The sequence below is a fragment of the Podarcis erhardii genome (genome assembly GCF_964252035.2).
Source record: "Podarcis erhardii genome assembly, chromosome: 5".
In the NCBI taxonomy this organism is placed as follows: Eukaryota; Metazoa; Chordata; class Lepidosauria; order Squamata; family Lacertidae; genus Podarcis; species Podarcis erhardii.
Genome location: NC_138509.1, coordinates 31,866,446 through 31,885,449, shown reverse-complemented (window position 1 = coordinate 31,885,449; position 19,004 = coordinate 31,866,446). Strand labels below are relative to the sequence as shown.

At 43.3% G+C, this 19,004-nt stretch overlaps 1 protein-coding gene across 2 annotated transcripts; it reads right to left on the bottom strand.

The window, feature by feature from the left end:
• Window positions 1-1,191: 1,191 nt before the first annotated feature.
• On the bottom strand, window positions 1,192-18,291 carry PPA1 (inorganic pyrophosphatase 1). Of its 2 annotated transcripts, XM_081861973.1 has the most exons (12): window positions 18,135-18,291; window positions 14,519-14,583; window positions 11,939-12,019; window positions 10,163-10,216; window positions 9,697-9,816; window positions 7,966-8,052; window positions 6,816-6,942; window positions 5,174-5,301; window positions 3,883-3,965; window positions 3,604-3,673; window positions 2,274-2,313; window positions 1,192-1,540 (listed from the first exon to the last, which is right to left on the bottom strand). In XM_081861973.1, exons 1-12 carry the CDS (start codon window positions 18,196-18,198, stop codon window positions 1,512-1,514), a joined length of 948 nt encoding a protein of 315 aa, XP_081718099.1. In that variant the 5' UTR covers window positions 18,199-18,291; the 3' UTR covers window positions 1,192-1,511. The 2 variants fall into 2 exon arrangements, with proteins under 2 accessions (XP_081718099.1, XP_081718100.1); XM_081861974.1 differs by lacking the exon at window positions 11,939-12,019.
• Between the last annotated feature and the right edge of the window lie 713 nt (window positions 18,292-19,004).

Here is a 19,004-nt window from a genome sequence, read left to right as displayed (position 1 = left end):
CCAAAACATGACCTCAAGGAAGTGCGTGGCAAATCCTTTTGAAGAATTTCAAGTTCTGTATAGAACAGTCAGTGCCATTGATGGACACACGTTTCCAGAAACTCATTCCTATCAGAAAGTAGTCTCAAGTTCTGCATGAGGGGCCCTAGGCCCAGTGCAGGCTAACTGGCACTTCTAGTATAAAATGCAAGGCTGACATGCCAAAGTAGTCAACACCAAGCAAATTACAGCTCCCACCATAGAGAAGCAGGGATGGGGGCAATTGCCTGTCTGTCATGGCCCTGCTGCTCAGACATAGTGTTCACTCTCATTGCAAGACATTCAAAGCTGCGTATCATTTTAGTATTGATATTGACTCTATAATTTTGCATTAAGTGAGCTTTCCAGATCATCCTTTTTACTACCAAGTAGAATATGCCAGTCTACTGCTGCCAACAAATGTAGCTTAGCTGGGGGCCTGTGTGGTACATGTAAACCTGCCAGCACTGCCATACAAATTATGGCAGCCCCACTCCCACCCTGTGCATATTCAGTGTTAAGAGCATAGGTGCACAGGCCAGAAACTCCACTCGGCATTAATGCTGCTAGGCTACCCACCCCCCAGTATCCAGTGGGGGGCGACAGCCGGGTAGTGCTATGCAGAATTCCCGGCCCACATGTCTACTCTGTTCTTGCCAGTGCCACAACCTGAAAGATATGTTCCTGACATATCTGTATTAGTGTAGTATGGATGATGGGGGCAGTGAACAAGGGACAGGCAAGGAGGCATGGAGCATGCCCACCGACTAGGCAAGTAGTGGGTGTCATTATCCCCCCCCCTTCAACCTGTCAATGGCAGCTCTACCTACCAAGCACTGCAGTGAGGAAGTTGAGGCCAAAATTTATTGTGAGATGGGAGGGGTTAAGAGACTAATCTTAGTCATCAGAGCTACCAAACCAGCCATAGCTAACGCAAGGATTGCTTGAAAAGTGTTGTACTTCCACCTCATCTCAAGCTGGTAAGGTTAGTGACAGGGAGAGGCATCTCTGACTTCCACAATAATGTTGCTGTTTTTAAAACAGAAGGAGGGGGGGCACGTTTCAGAATCCAAAGCTTCTTTTTACTTTTTCCTCCATCTTCCATTACGCACGCTTCTCTTTTCACGATTACATGAGATTTCAAAAGAACATGAAGGAGACAAGACTTCAGAATGAGCTTCAGCAAAAATTCTTCATAAGCAACGAAAGCGGGTATCTACACACAACTGGGTTATGCAACAGTGATTTGCCATGATGTGCAAGTAGATTTTGAAGACTGTCAGGCTGATGTTTTACACAAGAACTGCTCCGATGCTAGGATCTCAATGTATTTCGAGCATATATTCCAAGCAGAAAATCTGTTACATCTTCATAAACTATTTTACATGTTTCAAAACAGGACTGCTCTTGAAATCGAAGTTCTCGGTTCTCATCTAGTTGTGCACAAGTGTTTCCTGGTGTTGTGGTAGCAACTACGGCAGCATCTGCTTCGGTCACTTCTCATAGAAGTACCACCTGTCCACTGGGTTTTAAAGGCAAAGAAATGGAGAAAGGAGACAAAAACTTTAGCCTCATAAAGTAACTTGGCAAAAATTCTTTATAAGGCATTGCAAATCATCATTTCAAAATGTGAAGCAAACTTCGTGCATACCGGGTATTCAGTGCTAATTTCCATATAATTTATCCTGGCTTTTGTTCTTAAAACTGGATGTTTTAGAAGCAGCTAGAGAGCAGGCAAACAAATGCTTGTGTCCTTTGTACTGGCAAGTGGACAGGTACCAGGGATTTGGCTAGAAGGGCCGCTGCAAGCTTTGCACCTGCAACTATGTCTTGAGCTTACACTGGACCATTTGCATACTAGAAAGACAGCCCTTCAACATTTACTGGTAACTCAGAACGTGAAGAGAAATGTTGCACTGGATGTAATTCCTGGGAAACTGGGTCATAAAGTGAGGGTTGTCAAACATTGATGTTAGACCTCCTGTAAGCCTTAACAGATTTTTCAGACAAGTGCAGTTTTACAGACACCTAAGGCACTGCATAATCACTTGTCAGAAGTGCTACACAAATGATAAAGAATGCAGGAGCTCTAATAGGGTAGTAGTTTAAATGTAAAGGTCAGTGCCATACAGGTGAGGATGCAGAATGAGAGCTCTTAACTGATGGTTCCCACTCTTCAAGAACACACACACACACACACACACACACACACACACACACACACACTTCTCAAATTCACTCTGAATTAAAGTTACCTTCTGGTGGTATTGGATCGGATGGTCCGCAGGCAGGTGCCTAGGGGGAAAAAGAGAGCATTAAACCCAGGATTTCTGCTAAATTTAAAAACTCAGTTTCTCTTTCACATCAGTACATAAGATTTTGCAAATAAATGCAATAATTGTAATAAATTAAATGCCATCCAGTTATTGCCCCTTCTGGTACTAACTGGATGAAAAACAGTAACTCTTCTGATGCTCCCAGTAAAACTATATATCTGAGGAGCTGGAACTTGAGACTAAAAAGATAAGCCTTTCACGTGTCCTAGAACCAAGTGCTGGCATTCTGATGTGGAGCTGGCATTCTGCAGTTGCTGCAGACCAACCTCAACCAGAATCAATGAGCTATTTTGCACTCACATTTAACCAAATTCATTAGAATGTGCATTTTCGGTCATTATACTAGGCAGCATCCTTGCATTTCCCCAGATGATCAGCTAAAGAGCAGGGGGAGGCATCACCGTTCACAGTGACAGCTTTCCATTCCTTGCATGAGAGCAGAGAAGGAAGGGAGGAAGAGTAGAAAATGTAGGCCTATGTGGGGGGGGGGGGAGAAGAGGAGGGGGTGGAAGTACAGTGTGCTGTCTTTGCACAGTAAAATAAAAAACAGAAGCTGATACAGCCTGAACAGCCTTAGGACTAGTGAAGGAAGCCATGCCTCTCCTAGCACTTGCATGGACGTTCTTATGAGGGCTTCCCATCATTTACAAAACATGGGTTTAGGAGGATATTTCTGCCCATGGTGTCAATGAAGCGGTATTACTGAAACATATGGGAGGGTGGGACCTGGAAATAGTATTAGCATTTTTTACAATTTTCCAGGTAATCACTAACAGGCACAGGCTGCACTACTAATCAGATTAGACAGTCTCTTCTCTCAAAATGATGGCTGTGCAATAGGAGTCACCATCCCAGGAGCAGAAGATGCACAACATTCAGAACTGGGTGTAGGCTGTGCTTTACATAAACAAAATATACACAACACCAGAGTTCTGCACCATGTAGAAGGCATAAAGCAAGCCTGGTTAATGTGCATCCCTTGTTGACGAGGATATAGGTAAGTGAACTATTTGGGACATGGAAGGAGCCACCTTCGGACCATGACAGATTTTGCCAGGTACTTTTTTGCCCACCCAGACAGCCATCTTCTTTTAAAGACGTTGAATAGAAAGATTTCTAAGATGCTGAGTTCTACAGCCAATACCACACTTGGCAGCTTTTCCACCTTTGCATGAAATGCACACAGCCATGCAAATTAGAAGAGTGTCCTTACATGTCCTGGGCATAGAAATTAAATAGATCTGCTTACCTCTCCCACAGTAGCCCCCGCAGATGTTTGATCACAATGGCAAGGGCTGTCTGGCAAAGTTGTATTTGTGCTAGAAGAGAAAGTTCAGTTATAGAAGTAGCCACATTTTCACTCCAAGCATATTTATTCAATATGAAAATACTGAAATGATGCCTGCGTTAGGAGTGCAAGTGCTAACAGCAACATTTTTAGGCGTCCTGTGAGCTGTATGATAGTCCCTCTCATTTAATTCCATCTCTTTAAAAGCCCAAGACTGGAAGGAGAAGAGCAACAACTTACCAGCAAATTTCTCCACCTGTTTTGTTATTTACTAGAGCCTTCCAGTAATCATGGGTGTCTCCGATAATCTTAATTGAAAAGTCCTATGAAACAGAGAACAGAACAAGTTCAGTGCCTCTTCTCAATATCTGCAATGCAACAATGCCTTGTGTTTAATGCAACAAGTACTTCCCTAGTCAAGATAAAATCTAGGCAATAACCGCACAAGCCTGCATTATGTCCCATCCTAGTTTGTCAATGGCATTCTAGTATGCCCATTTCATTATGTGCTGCATTCTCAAGGAACACGGAAACAATGCATCTCCTTTTAAAAAATAATGTTGAAGTGGCACATTTCTGGGTGGCAACTAGTTTTTAACAAGGGCTGTACTTTGAAATGGCATAGGATGGAGGGCCAGCCAAAGTTTTGCAACGGTAAGACACAGACAAAGGGCTCTTCCAACTTGGCATGAACAGCAGCAGAGGTTCTGACTGACTCCCTCAGCCAATCCACTGCTTACTACCGCTTATCAGTGTATTGATTTGAACATAGAAATGTTAAAAGAAGAAGATAAATCCTGCAGCTTCACCTCTAACCAAGTGGCAGCACAGAGAAATATAAATAAATGTGCTTGTTGAGCCACAACAGTCTTCAGTGAAAAGAGAAAAACAAGAAATGAACAGTCAAGGTTTATCAAGCAATAAATATACAGCCTAACAGATGAGAAAGGGAATTAAAAGCACTTTGCCTATGTCTCTCAATGAGAGACTGGCTGAGCTGTTACAAGCGTTGGGGTGTGTGTGTGTGTGTGTGTGTGTGTGTGTGTGTGTTTGTGTGTAAACAAACATATGACAGAATACAGTGGTACCTCTGGTTACGTACTTAATTCGTTCCGGAGGTCCGTTCTTAACCTGAAACTGTTCTTAACCTGAAGCACCACTTTGCTAATGGGGCCTCCTGCTGCCGCTGCGCCACCAGAGCACAATTTCTGTTCTCATCCTGAAGCAAAGTTCTTAACCTGAAGCACTATTTCTGGTTTAGCGGAGTCTGTAACCTGAAGCATATGTAACCCGAGGTACCACTGTATGTACATTTGTCTGTTTAATAGGTTTTTAACTTCCAGCTAAAGGAAATGAAGCACTCATCAGGAGCTACTTTCCCCACAGAATAAAGCATGAAGAACTCTGGCTCCCCATGATATTGTCAATTACCGAAAAGGAGTTGGTGCTGACAGGGTACGCCATTTTACTTTTAAAGAGGCTAGGCATTCTTTTCAGACATTGACGGCTATCCACTAAGATGCAAACATACCTTGTCTTTAAATTCTCCATTGAATGCAAATTGGTTTTCCGGCTTCCCGTCAGGTACTTTGTATCTTCTAAACCAGTCCACCGTCGCTTCTAAATAGCCAGGCTTCAACGTCCTGACATCATTAATATCTTATAAATAAAAATAAGAACCATGCCTTCAGAACCCAGTTACGAGTATTAGTTACAGGACACTAAAAGGACATGCCTTAGATTCAAGAACATGCTTTACCCCTCAACCTTGCCACCATATCCATTCTCCTGCCTAGTTGCAATTGTTCTAACGTGGATTAAAGGTTTGCCGAGAGCCTGCAAACAGATACAAGAACCTAGATAGATAGAACCTATCACTTTGCACGGGTACTTTTTTTTCTGAACCACAGCCAAGATCTACAACTTAGCACAGCATTATTCTTATCTTTCTCAGTGGACTCTTGTTGCAAGGGCAAAGTTGGCAACCCCACTAGAAATCCACCCCTATACAGTGGTGCCTCGCAAGACGAAATTAATCCGTTCCGTGAGGCTCTTCGTATAGCGGTTTTTTCATCTTGCGAAGCAAGCCCATTGACAGCTTAGCGGATTAGCGCTATTAGTGGTTTAGCGGCTTTTAGCGGATCAGCTGATAAGCGGCTTATCAGCGAATCAGCTGATAAGCGGCTTAGGGCTTAGGAAAAGGGGGGGGGAGGGCAAAAAACCCCGCAGGAACTCGCAAGACATTTTCGTCTTGCGAAGCAAGCCCATAGGGAAATTCGTTTTGCGAAGCGCCTCCAAAACGGAAAACCCTTTCGTCTAGCGGGTTTTCCATCTTGCGAGGCGTTCGTCTTGCGGGGCACCACTGTACAGGGAAGAGGTGAATCTAAGAACTCCCACCAAACTAAAAAAAAACAACCCATTGCCTTAACTGGTGTGTAGAAAGTCGAGAGGAAATCACATGCAGTGAAGAATAATTCAAAGCTAGGCTGGTGTTTTAGAAAGGTACTATTTCTTGTGTAAACACCGAGACCTGGCAGTTTTCCTATCCATGACTCATAAAATATGCCGACTTATGAAGTTCTGACCACACCTTAGGCTCCATCTAGGCACAGACTCCAACTACACCACGGGAGAAAACTTCCTGCTCTTTGTAACTGGGTCTCCAAGCTACAGATAAACTCCATGTAGCAAAGTCTCAATTAAATGCTTGCACTTCCTTCTGTAAACAAAGCAACTGTTGTTTCTAGCACTTAACACACTCTCATCACTACTACTAAATTTAGTAGTCATTTTTTTTTGCCCCAGGAAACTCAAAGTAACTTGGAAAACAACGTTTGGTCCAAATATTTATTGCTCATGCTATTACCGGTAGTATAAGTTTCACCTCTTCTAAATGAAGTGGAACCTACAAAACTTTGATTTACTCAAGACTTCAGTCCCTTCAAGGCAAGAAGGATTACCATTATTACCATCCACCCATGAGATTTGTGCAGTAGTGATGTTAGCGTCCTGCTAAAGGTTTGTTAACAACCTGCTACATATTCAATGGGTCTGGGAATACATTGTTCTCGAGACATAAACATATTACCTGAGCTCTACACAGACCTCACCTTTCCTTGCTGGGCATTTGAAGGGAGAGGAAGAAAAGTTCTGATCACTTCAGTGCTACTTACTGTTCAATTTAGCAGCATCAGGGTCTTCAGTGTTGATTGCAATGACCTTCCAGTCGGTTTCGGACTCATCAATCAACGCCAGAACACCCAGCACTTTCACTTTAATTATTTCTCCTCTGCTGCACACCTGATTGAGTAGATGTTCCTCATTAATAAGATGGAAAGACTGAACAAACAATTCAAATAAGCCGTAATCGTTAAGTACTGTAGTATCGCTCACTGATTGCTCAGCAATAGGCCTGAACCACTTATTCTGCCTAAACCAGGGACAAACACTCACCAACCAAGGTATTTGTGAGTTGGTGGAAAGTTTTCCCAAGGAGCTCATCTTTCTTATTTTTATTTTCAGATTAAAGGTATAACTACAGATGTTTGTAGAGAGACTGAGAATATGGGTGATAAAAAAGACTGATGTTTCACATGTCATAATATTAATTATCATTGTATCAAAGTTTTTTGAGGGCTAACTCAGGGGTAACAGTTTTAAGACAATATCGCAGCATGAGTCTAACTTATATAATAATAATAATAATAATAAATAATAATAATAATAATAATAATAATAATAATAATAATAATTTATTATTATTTGTACCCCGCCCATCTTGGCATCTATTAAATAGTATTTAGAGTCTGTGTAGAAATGTAAGCCTTGGCATTTATTTTAGCCTCACTCTTTACAAACTTTTCTCTGCGTAGCAATGCAGGCATATGTTCCAGCTGAGGAGAGCATTTCCAGCATCTGACTAAGTAAGTTGTAGTCCATTTAAGCTGATGCCACAATAATTCCGTTTTATGGTACCATAGGACTCTGTTTCTGCTACCAAAACATTCTAGAATCCATTGTGAACGCTATATTAAATCAGTTGAAGCAAACAGACCCACTAACAAGCCCTATAATTCTTAATACATTTCCAGCACGGTTGTATATGCAGAACAAGTTACCTACCGCTGATTTAAACTCATTGCAACCTTACCATGCCATGATGCAAAATTATAATGCCCAAGTTTGCATAGGGCAACTAGCTGAAAAGTCCAGTTCAGCAAGACATTCAAGTGTAAAGTTTCACCAAGGTGGACAAAAAGAGAAATTGAAACAACAGTTTACAGCTCTAAATGCAGACCACCACAACTTCAAAAAACACGTTACCTTGCTTCCAATTTCGCAAACGTCAATTGGATCATTATCTCCACAGCAGCCGGTATTTTCATCTTTATGCTCTGGGTCTTCCCATGTCTTTAAAAAGAAGAAGAGGCTATATGTAGCACACATACAGTTACTTTGCTAATTGGCTGCTTATACGGCATTTGCAGTTTTACGTCTTTTAAAAAGTATTTTCTCTTGAAATGCTCTTTAGGCAGCCAACTTTGTCCACTGACAGCCACAAGAGTATGGCTGGCGGTTGTGATATATTTCTTACAAGAAAATTGAGGAATCAGAGGAAGGAGTCTGCTTTTCCTAGCTGAATCTAGGCAATTTGTTTGACGCTTTACCAAATCCACAAAGCACTGCATTTTCCTGCATATGAAAGGAGCAGGGAAATTTTTAGATCTAGTTATGAAACCTCAACTTGCCGTTAGATTTGTTGCATTAACCAGAACACGCTCGCATAAATTCAAGTCGAAGAGACTTCCACGTGCGTGCATTTAGCTTCCTTACACAGAAATATGGATGTGTTGATAACACATGCCAGAGGGAAGTTGCCATTCAGACTGCTTTAATAGAAATTGACCTAACTTCCTTCCAGGTCACAAGCAGAGTTATTAAAACCCCGGCAAGGGCAGGGCTCCGGAACAGTTTACATAATGATGCCATAGCATCCCTTATGCTGGCCATCTAAAGTTTAGCTGGAACAGATGCTGCCAATTTGGAAAGTAGGAGTTACCTCAATACATGTTTAAGATTAAAAAATAAAAATCTTCGAAATTATTGAAGACAAGAACACATGATTGAGCAGAGGAAGTCTGAGTAGTTCTGTGGTCAGAGGGAACTCAGAGTAGGACAGGTCTGAAGTCTAATTCAGAAAAGGTGGTTAGAACCGTAACCACAATGCCAACTGGAGCGGGAGGAAGTGTCTGACAGTATGTTGTAGCCTCTGTACCACATGAAATAGAGGATTGATCAGTGAGGTACAACAAACTGACCAAAGGGAGGGACTGATGCCAGCTAGAAAACAAGTATTGGAATTGAATTAGCTGAAGTAAAGAAAAGAGCAAAACGTAAGAGAGTTAGTATTACAGTGATAAAACTAACAGTATAGCTTCCATAGCAAGCTCTCACGTCTTTCTTCTTAAAAAGTCTGGTTAGTGCACTGTAATGCCATGTTTCTAAAGTCTTAGTCATATGCATTCATTATCCCCTGTGACTTGTGCTGGCTTTTTGAGGGTTGAATACAGGCAGCGACCGTTTCAGGCATGTCCGATAGGTGCACACATACTCACATTGCGCCAAACCTGGAAGTGGCCTCAAAATGGGGACTTTGCAAGCTTTTTCGATTGTGTTTCAAATATACATGATTTCATTTAAACGTGCGGTGTGCGTTGGAATGCAACACCTACATAAATTGAGGGGCTGCTTGTGTACTTTTCAAGATGACCCTGATATGTGAATTGTGATCTGCAAAGCCAGCTGATTCAGTTGCAGCACAATCAGCTTCCTTGTTTACAACATAGACTGTACTCTCACTTTTCTCCTGAGATTTTGCCATCCCGTTGTCCATGCAATAGTTACATGTTCCTCCTCATTAGTGTTTTGCTCTTGCTATAATGCTGCTTTGCTAAAATGTTTTCAAGGAAACATAACACTTCCAGGGGCAGCCTAATGAACATTTATGCTCAGCAATTAAAAGACCTCTGAAAATAAAGAAAGCTAGACAAATACCTGTGGAATAGCACCGTAATTCCAGATGTATCCCTTGTGGGGAAAGACATTAGCAACATAACGTAGTTTTCCTTTCTTCACATCCTGCTTAATTGGGTTTAGAGGATCTTTGGTTGCAATCTGAAACAGAATTAGTTTAAGTTTAGCATTAACAGAAGAAAGTACAAGCAATCCAATTTTAGGACGGTAGGTACTTCAAACTTTACTTTTCAAAGTAAAGTAAATATCCAAATTGACAGCAACCATGAAATCTCAGAAGTCCAATAGGGCTTGCTCACGAATTGTGTGCACAGTCCTGCAGATTTAGAATAGCTGCCCATTTTTTTTACTACTAACTAGTCAGGAAATTTCAAATTTCAGAGATGCTGATGCAGAATGGCTTTATCTTTCACGGATAAGCTGATTTTAATGAAGAGGCAGCCACCAAGCCAGGAACTACGGCTTTCCAAATATATAATGCCATTACCTCCATCTTAGCATTGGTCCATCGAGGTATTTCCACAACCATGTTGAACACATCCTGAAAAGAGTTAGAAACCAGAGAGGTATATACCATATCCATATAAATCTAGAATTGAGCATTTAATTTCGTTTATTAAAAATATAACTGTCTAGATAATAGATCTTAAGTAAAAATAGCAAAGCCATCGGGATTCAAGTAATTCACCCCCCCCCCCAAGGGCTGCAATAAAGGAATGGGGTGAAAACTATACAGCTTTCATGAATTCATCAGTGGGGGAGACAATTTTGTCTTTTGAGTCTTTCAATCCATAATGGAAGCAAAAAAACAAACAAACACCAACCACCTGGTATTTCATTGCATAACTTGATATTTAATAGAGACCATTACGCAAGAGGTGCAAGAACACAATCAAAAGTTCAATGATTGAATATCACTATCGTGCTAATGCATTTTGCTTTCAACTGCAGGTTAAGATTTTACACGTTCAGTTTTTCTTTTTCTTTTTAAATAAACTGCATTTACATAGCAGCCACAGAAGAGCAAATTCCACCCTGGCAGAAGAAAGGATAACGTCATTTAGGATTATCCATCGAATACAGGAATGAGCAACCTGGCTGGCATGAAGTATCAGGGACACTTCTCGCAACCATTATTTCAAATGTGCCTTTTTTTAAAGCTAGAATTCCGACAGGCATTTTGAGACCTGCAAAGGAACCTCGCACTGCAAATCCTATACAGGTCTACTCAGAAGCACAATGGGGGTTACTCTTAAGTATGTGGGATTCTGGACAAAAAGCCTTTATTAGGTAAACACATCACCCCCCACAAATACCTAGCTCATATCTCAGAAAATTATCTAATCAGACTTCAGTTTCCTAACACCGTTCAAAGAGTGAATTGGCTTTTATCAACAGCCTACTTTGAGAACGAGGTGGGAGGGGACATCCCTTCTTCCTTCAGAAGGAAAAATAGCTTCTTAAGAAAACAGAATTAAATGTGCTAAAAATTATGCAGGCATGAGTCAAGTGGATTGGAACCACCCTGGAGCCTTGAGGAAGTATCCAAGGCTCCTGTTCCTCTAACACAAGAGATTTGTACTAGTGTAATACAACTTTCCCCTTCTGTCCCCTGCAGCTCTCAAAATCAGCTCCAGAGGCTTGAAGGACCCTTTGGGGAAGGTTTTGTGGAGTGCGCGGGGGGAAGGAAAGGAAACAGAAGCACAACCACATCAGCAAAATGCCACTGGTACTGCTCTGGATGTAAAAACAAAACAAATTCCTTCCAGTAGCACCTTAAAGACCAACTAAGTCAGTTCTTGGTATGAGCTTTCGTGTGCATGCACACTTCTTCAGATGCCAAGAACTGACTTAGTTGGTCTTTAAGGTGCTACTGGAAGGAATTTGTTTTGTTTTGACTATGGCAGACCAACACGGCTACCTATCTGTAACTGCTCTGGATGTAGCTCATATAAATTACAAACCAGCCTGCAAGTATATTAAAATAATAATGGAAATATTTATGACAGAAGCCCCGACAGTTCTGTAGCTATTTCCTGAGGCAAAGAGAGCCCCTCACCCTTTTCATACATAAACATAAGCAGCATTCCAGTTTGCCATGCCCTGGCAAGCACGGAAAGGTACAACGAGGCCATATACATTTAAAATACGACAAGGGCAGTAGCCCAGGTGCTGATAAATTTAGAACCTCTCCAATCCTCTCAAGATCTTAAGAATATGAGGATTAGGAGCAAGAGCTATAGACGAGACTGGGTAATGTAACCTTTTGCCCTAAACTGGACTCCCTATCTGGGCTGCTACTGAAGCTGTGGAGAACCCAGGAGAATAACGAGGAGAGCCATCCCTGCAATAAAAACAAAGAGAAGCGAAGTCTGAGAATCAGTACTGTATTGTATCATCTAGTTTCTGGGACAATAAAATGTCCGCTTGTTCTTACTAACTTTTATAACTGTGTCTCGAACAGATAAGCAAGAGGCATGGCACCTTCAAATAGGCAGGGTTTCACTGTACACAAAGTCCGTTCTGCTGCCACAGGTGGCTTCTTAAAAAACCTCACATGAAGCCCCTGCCTCTACTCCTTGCTCCACTGATGGCAGTGGCTGAATTTGCGGGGTTGTTTTCAACTGTATTTGAGCACTTTATAACTGAAAATGGAATATAGTGAACAAGGGATATATTCCTTTTGCCCCCTCAGAGCTTGGCATTTACTCTACTGCCAACGAGATTAGATTTCCATTCTACTGTTTTATAAACGAAGCTGGTTGCGCACACACACACAGAGAAAAACCACAGGGTCATTCATGCAAAACAGTTCACAGTGTTTTTCTTGTTAATGCTGCTCTGATTGTTGCTAACTAATTTGGGTTTCTTTAATAGTGAGCTTTAAAATTTTGGTACAATTATGTGCTGCTCTTGTTTCGTTAGGCAACCTGGAGTTTTGATATTTATAGCCCAAAATCTGAATAGCAGTAATTTTTTAAAAATATGTCATGACCTGGCAGTTTGGGCTGCCCAAATAAGACAACACTATTTAACTTTACAGTATTTCCAGAAGCCAATGTGAAGATTTCACTGCATCAAGATATGCCTCTAGGCCTACTTGGAAACAAAAAAGTGCTGGAACAACAAAAGCTATAGAAAATGTGAAACAAACATTGCTCCATTTCAGACTTAATGCTCTTGATCCAAAAAACTATAGTTAAGACTTGATTCAATCCTGATCTGCTTTAATGCCCATAATATATGTTGTGGTGCATTACATTTATAGTGCATGATCTTTTTGTCTTTGTCCACTGTTGCAATATTATTGTCTGTTTTTTCCCCTCGTATCAGCAATACAAAAATTTATAAAAAACACTTGAGCCAATAAATGATGGTTTATTGGGTTGATAAAACTCCTTGTGCCTGAAGTGCTCAGCCCTACTTTGATGCGCTTGTTCAATCCCTGCTTGCAAACCATTGTTTCCCAATTCAGATACAACAGAAAACTGTGGCAAAACCAAATCATGATATAACTGCCAAAGCAGAAGGTGTGAGGAGAGAAGGAATAGGGATGTGGTGAGTAGGCAAAAAGTACATTTTCAGGCCCCAAAAACATGATTTATTAGATTGAGATTGTTACATTTTGAAGCTGGCCATTGTGTACAAATATGAGCTTAAGATAGGTTGCTAAGAAAAATAACAACCCTTCAATACCAAACAAGTTATAGAGGAAGAGTACTATCATGGATATAAAAAAACCATGAATTTCTAAAATCTGGAAAGAAGGATGAGAAAGAAAACTACCGGGGGAACCTAACATAGCTAAGAAGTCAGTGCCACAGGTTTTTCATTTTGGCAACATCACACTGTATAAGTTGGACACAAAATGCAATGAACCAGCTTCACCAGCTTTAAGAGCATGAAAATGCCAATAATATGAGACAGTTATGTATTTCCTCCTGCTGGAAGAGTCAGCCAGTTGGAAGCTTTTTTGGAGTGGCTTTTACCACTTGAAAACTTTGAGGATTTTTAGCAGACCACTTCACGATTTGTCTGCCTGTTGTACCAATTGTAAGGCACTGTGCTGTTTTAAATTGCGTTTTCACAGACACACCATACAGCACCTAAATAAAGCATGTGGACCACTGGTGAAGAAGAAGAAGAAGAAGAAGAAGAAGAAGAAGAAGAAGAAGAAGAGGAGGAGGAGGAGGAGGAGGAGGAGGAGTTTGGATTTGATATCCCGCTTTATCACTACCCAAAGGAGTCTCAAAGCGGCTAACTTTCTCCTTTCCCTTCCTCCCCCACAACAAACACTCTATGAGGTGAGTGGGGCTGAGAGGCTTCAAAGAAGTGTGACTAGCCCAAGGTCACCCAGCAGCTGCATGTGGAGGAGTGGAGATGCGAACCCAGTTCCCCAGATTACGAGTCTACCGCTCTTAACCACTACACCACACTGGTGGTCTGTGGACCAGTTTGGGAACCTCTGTTCTACAGCTGAAAAGAGAAAAGTGAGCGTTGGGCTGAAACAGGCACTAATGACTAGTGAACAATGGTAGTAAAGGGAAAGTTGCACCCCTCCATCCCAACTTAAGAACAAAATTTAATTTGCATGCACATGCTATGTTAAGATTATTCCTCCCTTTGTGTCAAGTTTTACTTAAGTAACACTGGTTAATAAAGCCAAGGCAGTTACCTTAAGTTGTCAAGAATAGATCAGAAATTAGGCTGAAGTTGCTTTGAACACACACAGCTTGTCCCCTGTTAGGAGTAAGCAACTCTACATCTAGTGACTGGGTCACCTTTATACAGTCTGCAGGGTGAATCCCCACGAAGTTCTGCTCAGTATGACGGCAAGCCTTACCTTGTGAGCATCTGGATGTATCGGAATGTCATGGAACGGAGAAATGTACTGTCCCTTATCGTTTTCTGAAAAACAAAGGAAATGTCCAAGTTTTTTTATTATCTTTAATGCATGCAGTAGTAAAATAAAGCCGGCAAAGTACCAGGGATAGAAAGGTTAAAGAATGTGAATGTCTATAAACAAAGACAAGTTGGCACCAATGAAATCAGTGCAACAGCAGGTGTGCTGCAGAGTTCCTACCTGCCCTAGTTTCTCAGAAGACAGCACTAAACGTGATAGCGGTTCGTCACAGCTTAAAGCTCCCATCGCTAACGGCAGTGCTTCAGATAGCCTATGCAGTCTCCAAGGCACACTTCCACAGTAGTCAGACACACCTGTAGACTGTGACCTGCAACAGCCAGGTAGCTAAGCCCAGGGCTTGGGCTAGCCCTATTTGCTGCTGCTTCTGTGCTCCAGAATAGTGCGCTCAGTTTTACAAGGTATCTCAGAAGGCGTTCTCCCTGAAGTGCAAACTATGGGAGCCTCTGGAAACAGCAAAACCTGTACAAGCAAGCGGACTCCAGCCTTATCAAATGACAACTGAGGCTGATATGTTGCCCTGAAATGGTTTAGCTTATATCTCCAAAGATGAACAAAATGATTTCCTACACGTCATATTGCACAATGTTAAGGGTACTTGGATAGATGTCAGTAGACGTCACAATCCCATTACTTTTAGACCCCCTACACACCTACATGGCATTTCTCCAAGGAAATTATCACACACAGCAACACAGAGTGTGTGTGTGTGTGTTATGGACTGAGTAGGGGAGAGAGAACTGCAGTCATGTGTGCTGCACCCTTTTCCTGCACCTTTCCACCCAAGCAGAATCTTTCGCTCTCATTGGAGGAGCTGGCGGGGGTGGGAAAGACCCAAATAATTGCCCCCATGCACACGTTTGCTATATTTACCCACCCACAAGTTTTGCCATGGAAAATCTGCTCCCTTATGGCATTGCACACTCCTGAAAAGAGGACCTAGTAAGTTGCATGTGGGTTTAGGGTCACAGCTCAGCAGCAGAGAACATGTTGTGCAAGCAGAAGACCTCTAGTTCAAATGTCACCGGGCAACAGGACTTGAAACGGACTATGAGTCACTGGAGTCTCCCTTGCTAAGACTCGAAGGTGGCCAGTTCCCTGGTAGCCTGTGATGAGAAAAATCATCACTACCTGGACCTATCCATTTGTCCAAACTTATTAGCTGAGGTATGTCTGGACTCTGAGGCTCATTTAATTTTGGACTCATGGCTTTCCTGGATTAACAGGCAAGGTTAACTGTCAGAAAGCCAAGCCAAGCCAAGCTTCCACTAGAATGGATGACAGCAGGGTAGATACCTTCATGTACTTAAGTCACTTTAGGAAAAAGTTTTTCCCAGCAGTCACCAAAAACAAACTGCAAGTTGCATTTCTCAGTCTAGAAGAGCATGCATCTTGGAGCATTACCTTAAAAAAGAATCTCCTGTCAAGGCATAGGATCTAGCACACCTTGTCTCAGTGTCTGCACAAATTGCTCCCATCAATGCCTCTTTTTAAATGGCTGGTGCCTTGCTTTGGTATTTTAATTATATATTGCCTTTAGCAATTATATATTGCTAATAAAGATATTGCCTGGGTGTGGATTTAGGAGCCTCAAGTAAAAAGCATGGCAGTCTCTCACCCCAGTGGACCTGTTTTATGATTCAGCTTTTTCAGCTTACCAGGAACATCAGTTAAGAAAACTTTGGATAATCATCATTTCTTTGTGCAGCAAAAACTGAAGCTGTTTTGAGGTAGAGCACTACCAGGAAGAAAAGAAAATCGCCTTAAAGGATTATACTGCGGGAGGCTTTTCATTTTACAGCCACCTTCACTGCCCATATCCGACAGTCTGGTTCAGACTTTAAACCCAACAGCTGTTTGCTCAATGGGGGAGGGTTAGAGGAGAACAGCACACCAGGAGCTCACCTGCCAGTTATTGGGGCACCAAGGAAGGCAAGAAATTTCAAAACAGCCAGTGGAAAGCCAGCAAGCAAATCTGAGCATATACAAAGAGTACTTAAGTACACTTAACTATTCTGAAAGGTGAGGGTAGAAGGAGCCAGGTGAGCTACCTTTGTAATCTCCAAACCACCTGGGTCAGATGACATAGCAAGTCAGACTCCGGCTTGTTTCATTTGTGGCACAGCAGCAAGAAAGGACTGCCTTGGGAACATTTGAGTCACATGCTGCTCAGTTAACATTACACCATAGTTTAAAAACAAACTATGGTTAATGTGACATGCAAACTAGGCCATAGCCACTTAACAGGACAGTTAATGCCATGACCAGTCATCCTTAACCTCACCACACACAAAACTTTTATGACAGCATCAGTCATAGTACCTTGGGCAATGACTTTTTCTCCATATATCAAGTTCTCTGTCACAGCGTCCAAGGGCAGCTGTATCTCGCACTTTCATTTCCTTCCAACTGCTTCCCTTCCCCCATCTTCTCTCCTCCTTCAGAATAGCTAAATGCTTTCAAAGGTACTCTTCTCACACAGCTAAATGTATTGCATGCTACGTTCCATGTATTTGTTGTTCTATTTTCTGTACCACATCCTTCTGGAGTCAAAAGTGAGGGTTGGTAACTGGGGCTCAGCAAAGAATCACAGAAGTGGGGAAATCTCCGCTGCCATTCTATAATAATAGCATTACAGGATGTGATTTCATGGCTGGAGCAGCCATCCCTGAATCTCCACATAGGAAGACAGGTGTGTTTGTATACAAGAGTTTGGAGGGGCACTGGATTCAAGTGATGCGCCCCTCCCAAACCCAATTCCCTGGCCCAGCCCTAGATTTAAGGGTGACTGAGATTGCAGGAACACACACCCATGCGCCAAGCCTAATCCACCACCCCACCCCAAATATTAGGCCTTGGAGAAGCAGGGAAACTCCCATGGCAGCATGACGGCAGTGCTGGTGCCTTTGGGATCCCTTCCCCTTCTCTCTTGTGAAAAATCCCTGCAGAGCTATATAAAAGCTCTCTGGACAGGCCCGTTTCACGCTGACACAGCGGGCTGGCACCAGGCTACCCACGAGGGGAAACTGCAGCAGCGTCTGCAAACCCCTTGGCGCACGCTCCGGCGCGGCACGAACCTCACAACAACCCTGCGAGGGAGGGCCCTGCGTTAGCGCCTCTGTCCCAGATAACCAACCGCTTGCAGGGGCGCAAAACGCAAACTCGTCCCAGGGGGCTGCCGAGAAGCCCTTGCCCTGACTGCGCCGCCAAGTTGGACATTGCAATGGCAACTTTTTCAAAAAGCAGAGCGCATGGAAAGGATCCTGGATCGAGCCTCGCCGTCTATCAAAGCAATTACACGACACGATTCCAGAAGCGGAGGAGAAGGCGTCGAGGAGCAAACGGCTGTGGCTTTTTCCTAGGCTGCCTGTCTGCCCCACAAATGCCCTCCCGAGGGGGACACACGCACGCGCGCGCTCTCGCCTCCCTCTTTCATTCATCTCCCGCCCTGCGCGCTCGCGGGCGCCCCGCGCCCCGGGCTTCTCCCGCAACCCCCCCCCCGGCTAAGCCCGCCCGGCTCCCCTGGGGGAGAACTCACTGAAGAACAATCTGTAGCCGAGGCTGTTGGGGCAGCCGCGCTCCTCCACGCTGTAGCTGGCCATGCTGTGCCCTACCGGCTCGTCCGACAGACAGCAAAAGGAGAGCTGCTCGCTGCTCCTCCTCCCTCGAGGCGGCCTCTTATTAGCCGACGGCCCGCCCTCCCAGCCGCTTCCCCCGCACTGCGCAGGCGCGCGGCCTCTCCCCTCCCTGCGCTCCTCTGAGTTTCATCATCCTCCCCACGCCGCGCCGGGCTCGGCCCCGCACTGCGCATGCCCCGTAGTGAAGACACAACGTCCCGCCCCCTCGCAGTTCCCCCCGCCCCTCCGCTTTTTCTTCAGCAAATTTGATTGGGGGCACCTTTGACACCTTTAACGCCGCTTCACTGGGAGTAACCCCGTTGAGTTACTTCTGGGTAGGCAAAGCCTTAGGTGCCTCCAAACACTTTGCTGAGTTGGTTTCTTGCTGCTGTTGCTGCAGGGGAATTAACAGCACTAGTTCTGTGGAAATAATAAATAATAATAATCACCGAGATTGGAGAAAGTCTAGACTTAAGGTTTCCCCAAACTTGGGTCTCCATCTGTTTTTGGACTACAACTCCCATCGTCCCGAGGACGGAGTTTGGGAAACACTGGTCTAGTCTCCCAATTGTATATTCCTCCCCTAAAGAAATTATCTTTATTGGGTTAAGCCAGATTCTATATGGCAGCGCTATCCAAAAGGCAATCTTAAACCTCGGTAACACCCCCCCAAAAAATAATCTCCGGCAATATGGGGGGATATTAAGTCTGGACTGGACTGCAGAGTGGTTGTCATATAAGCTGTTCTTTCCCAGCCCCACGCCTGAACAAAGCCCGTCAGCCTTGCCTTT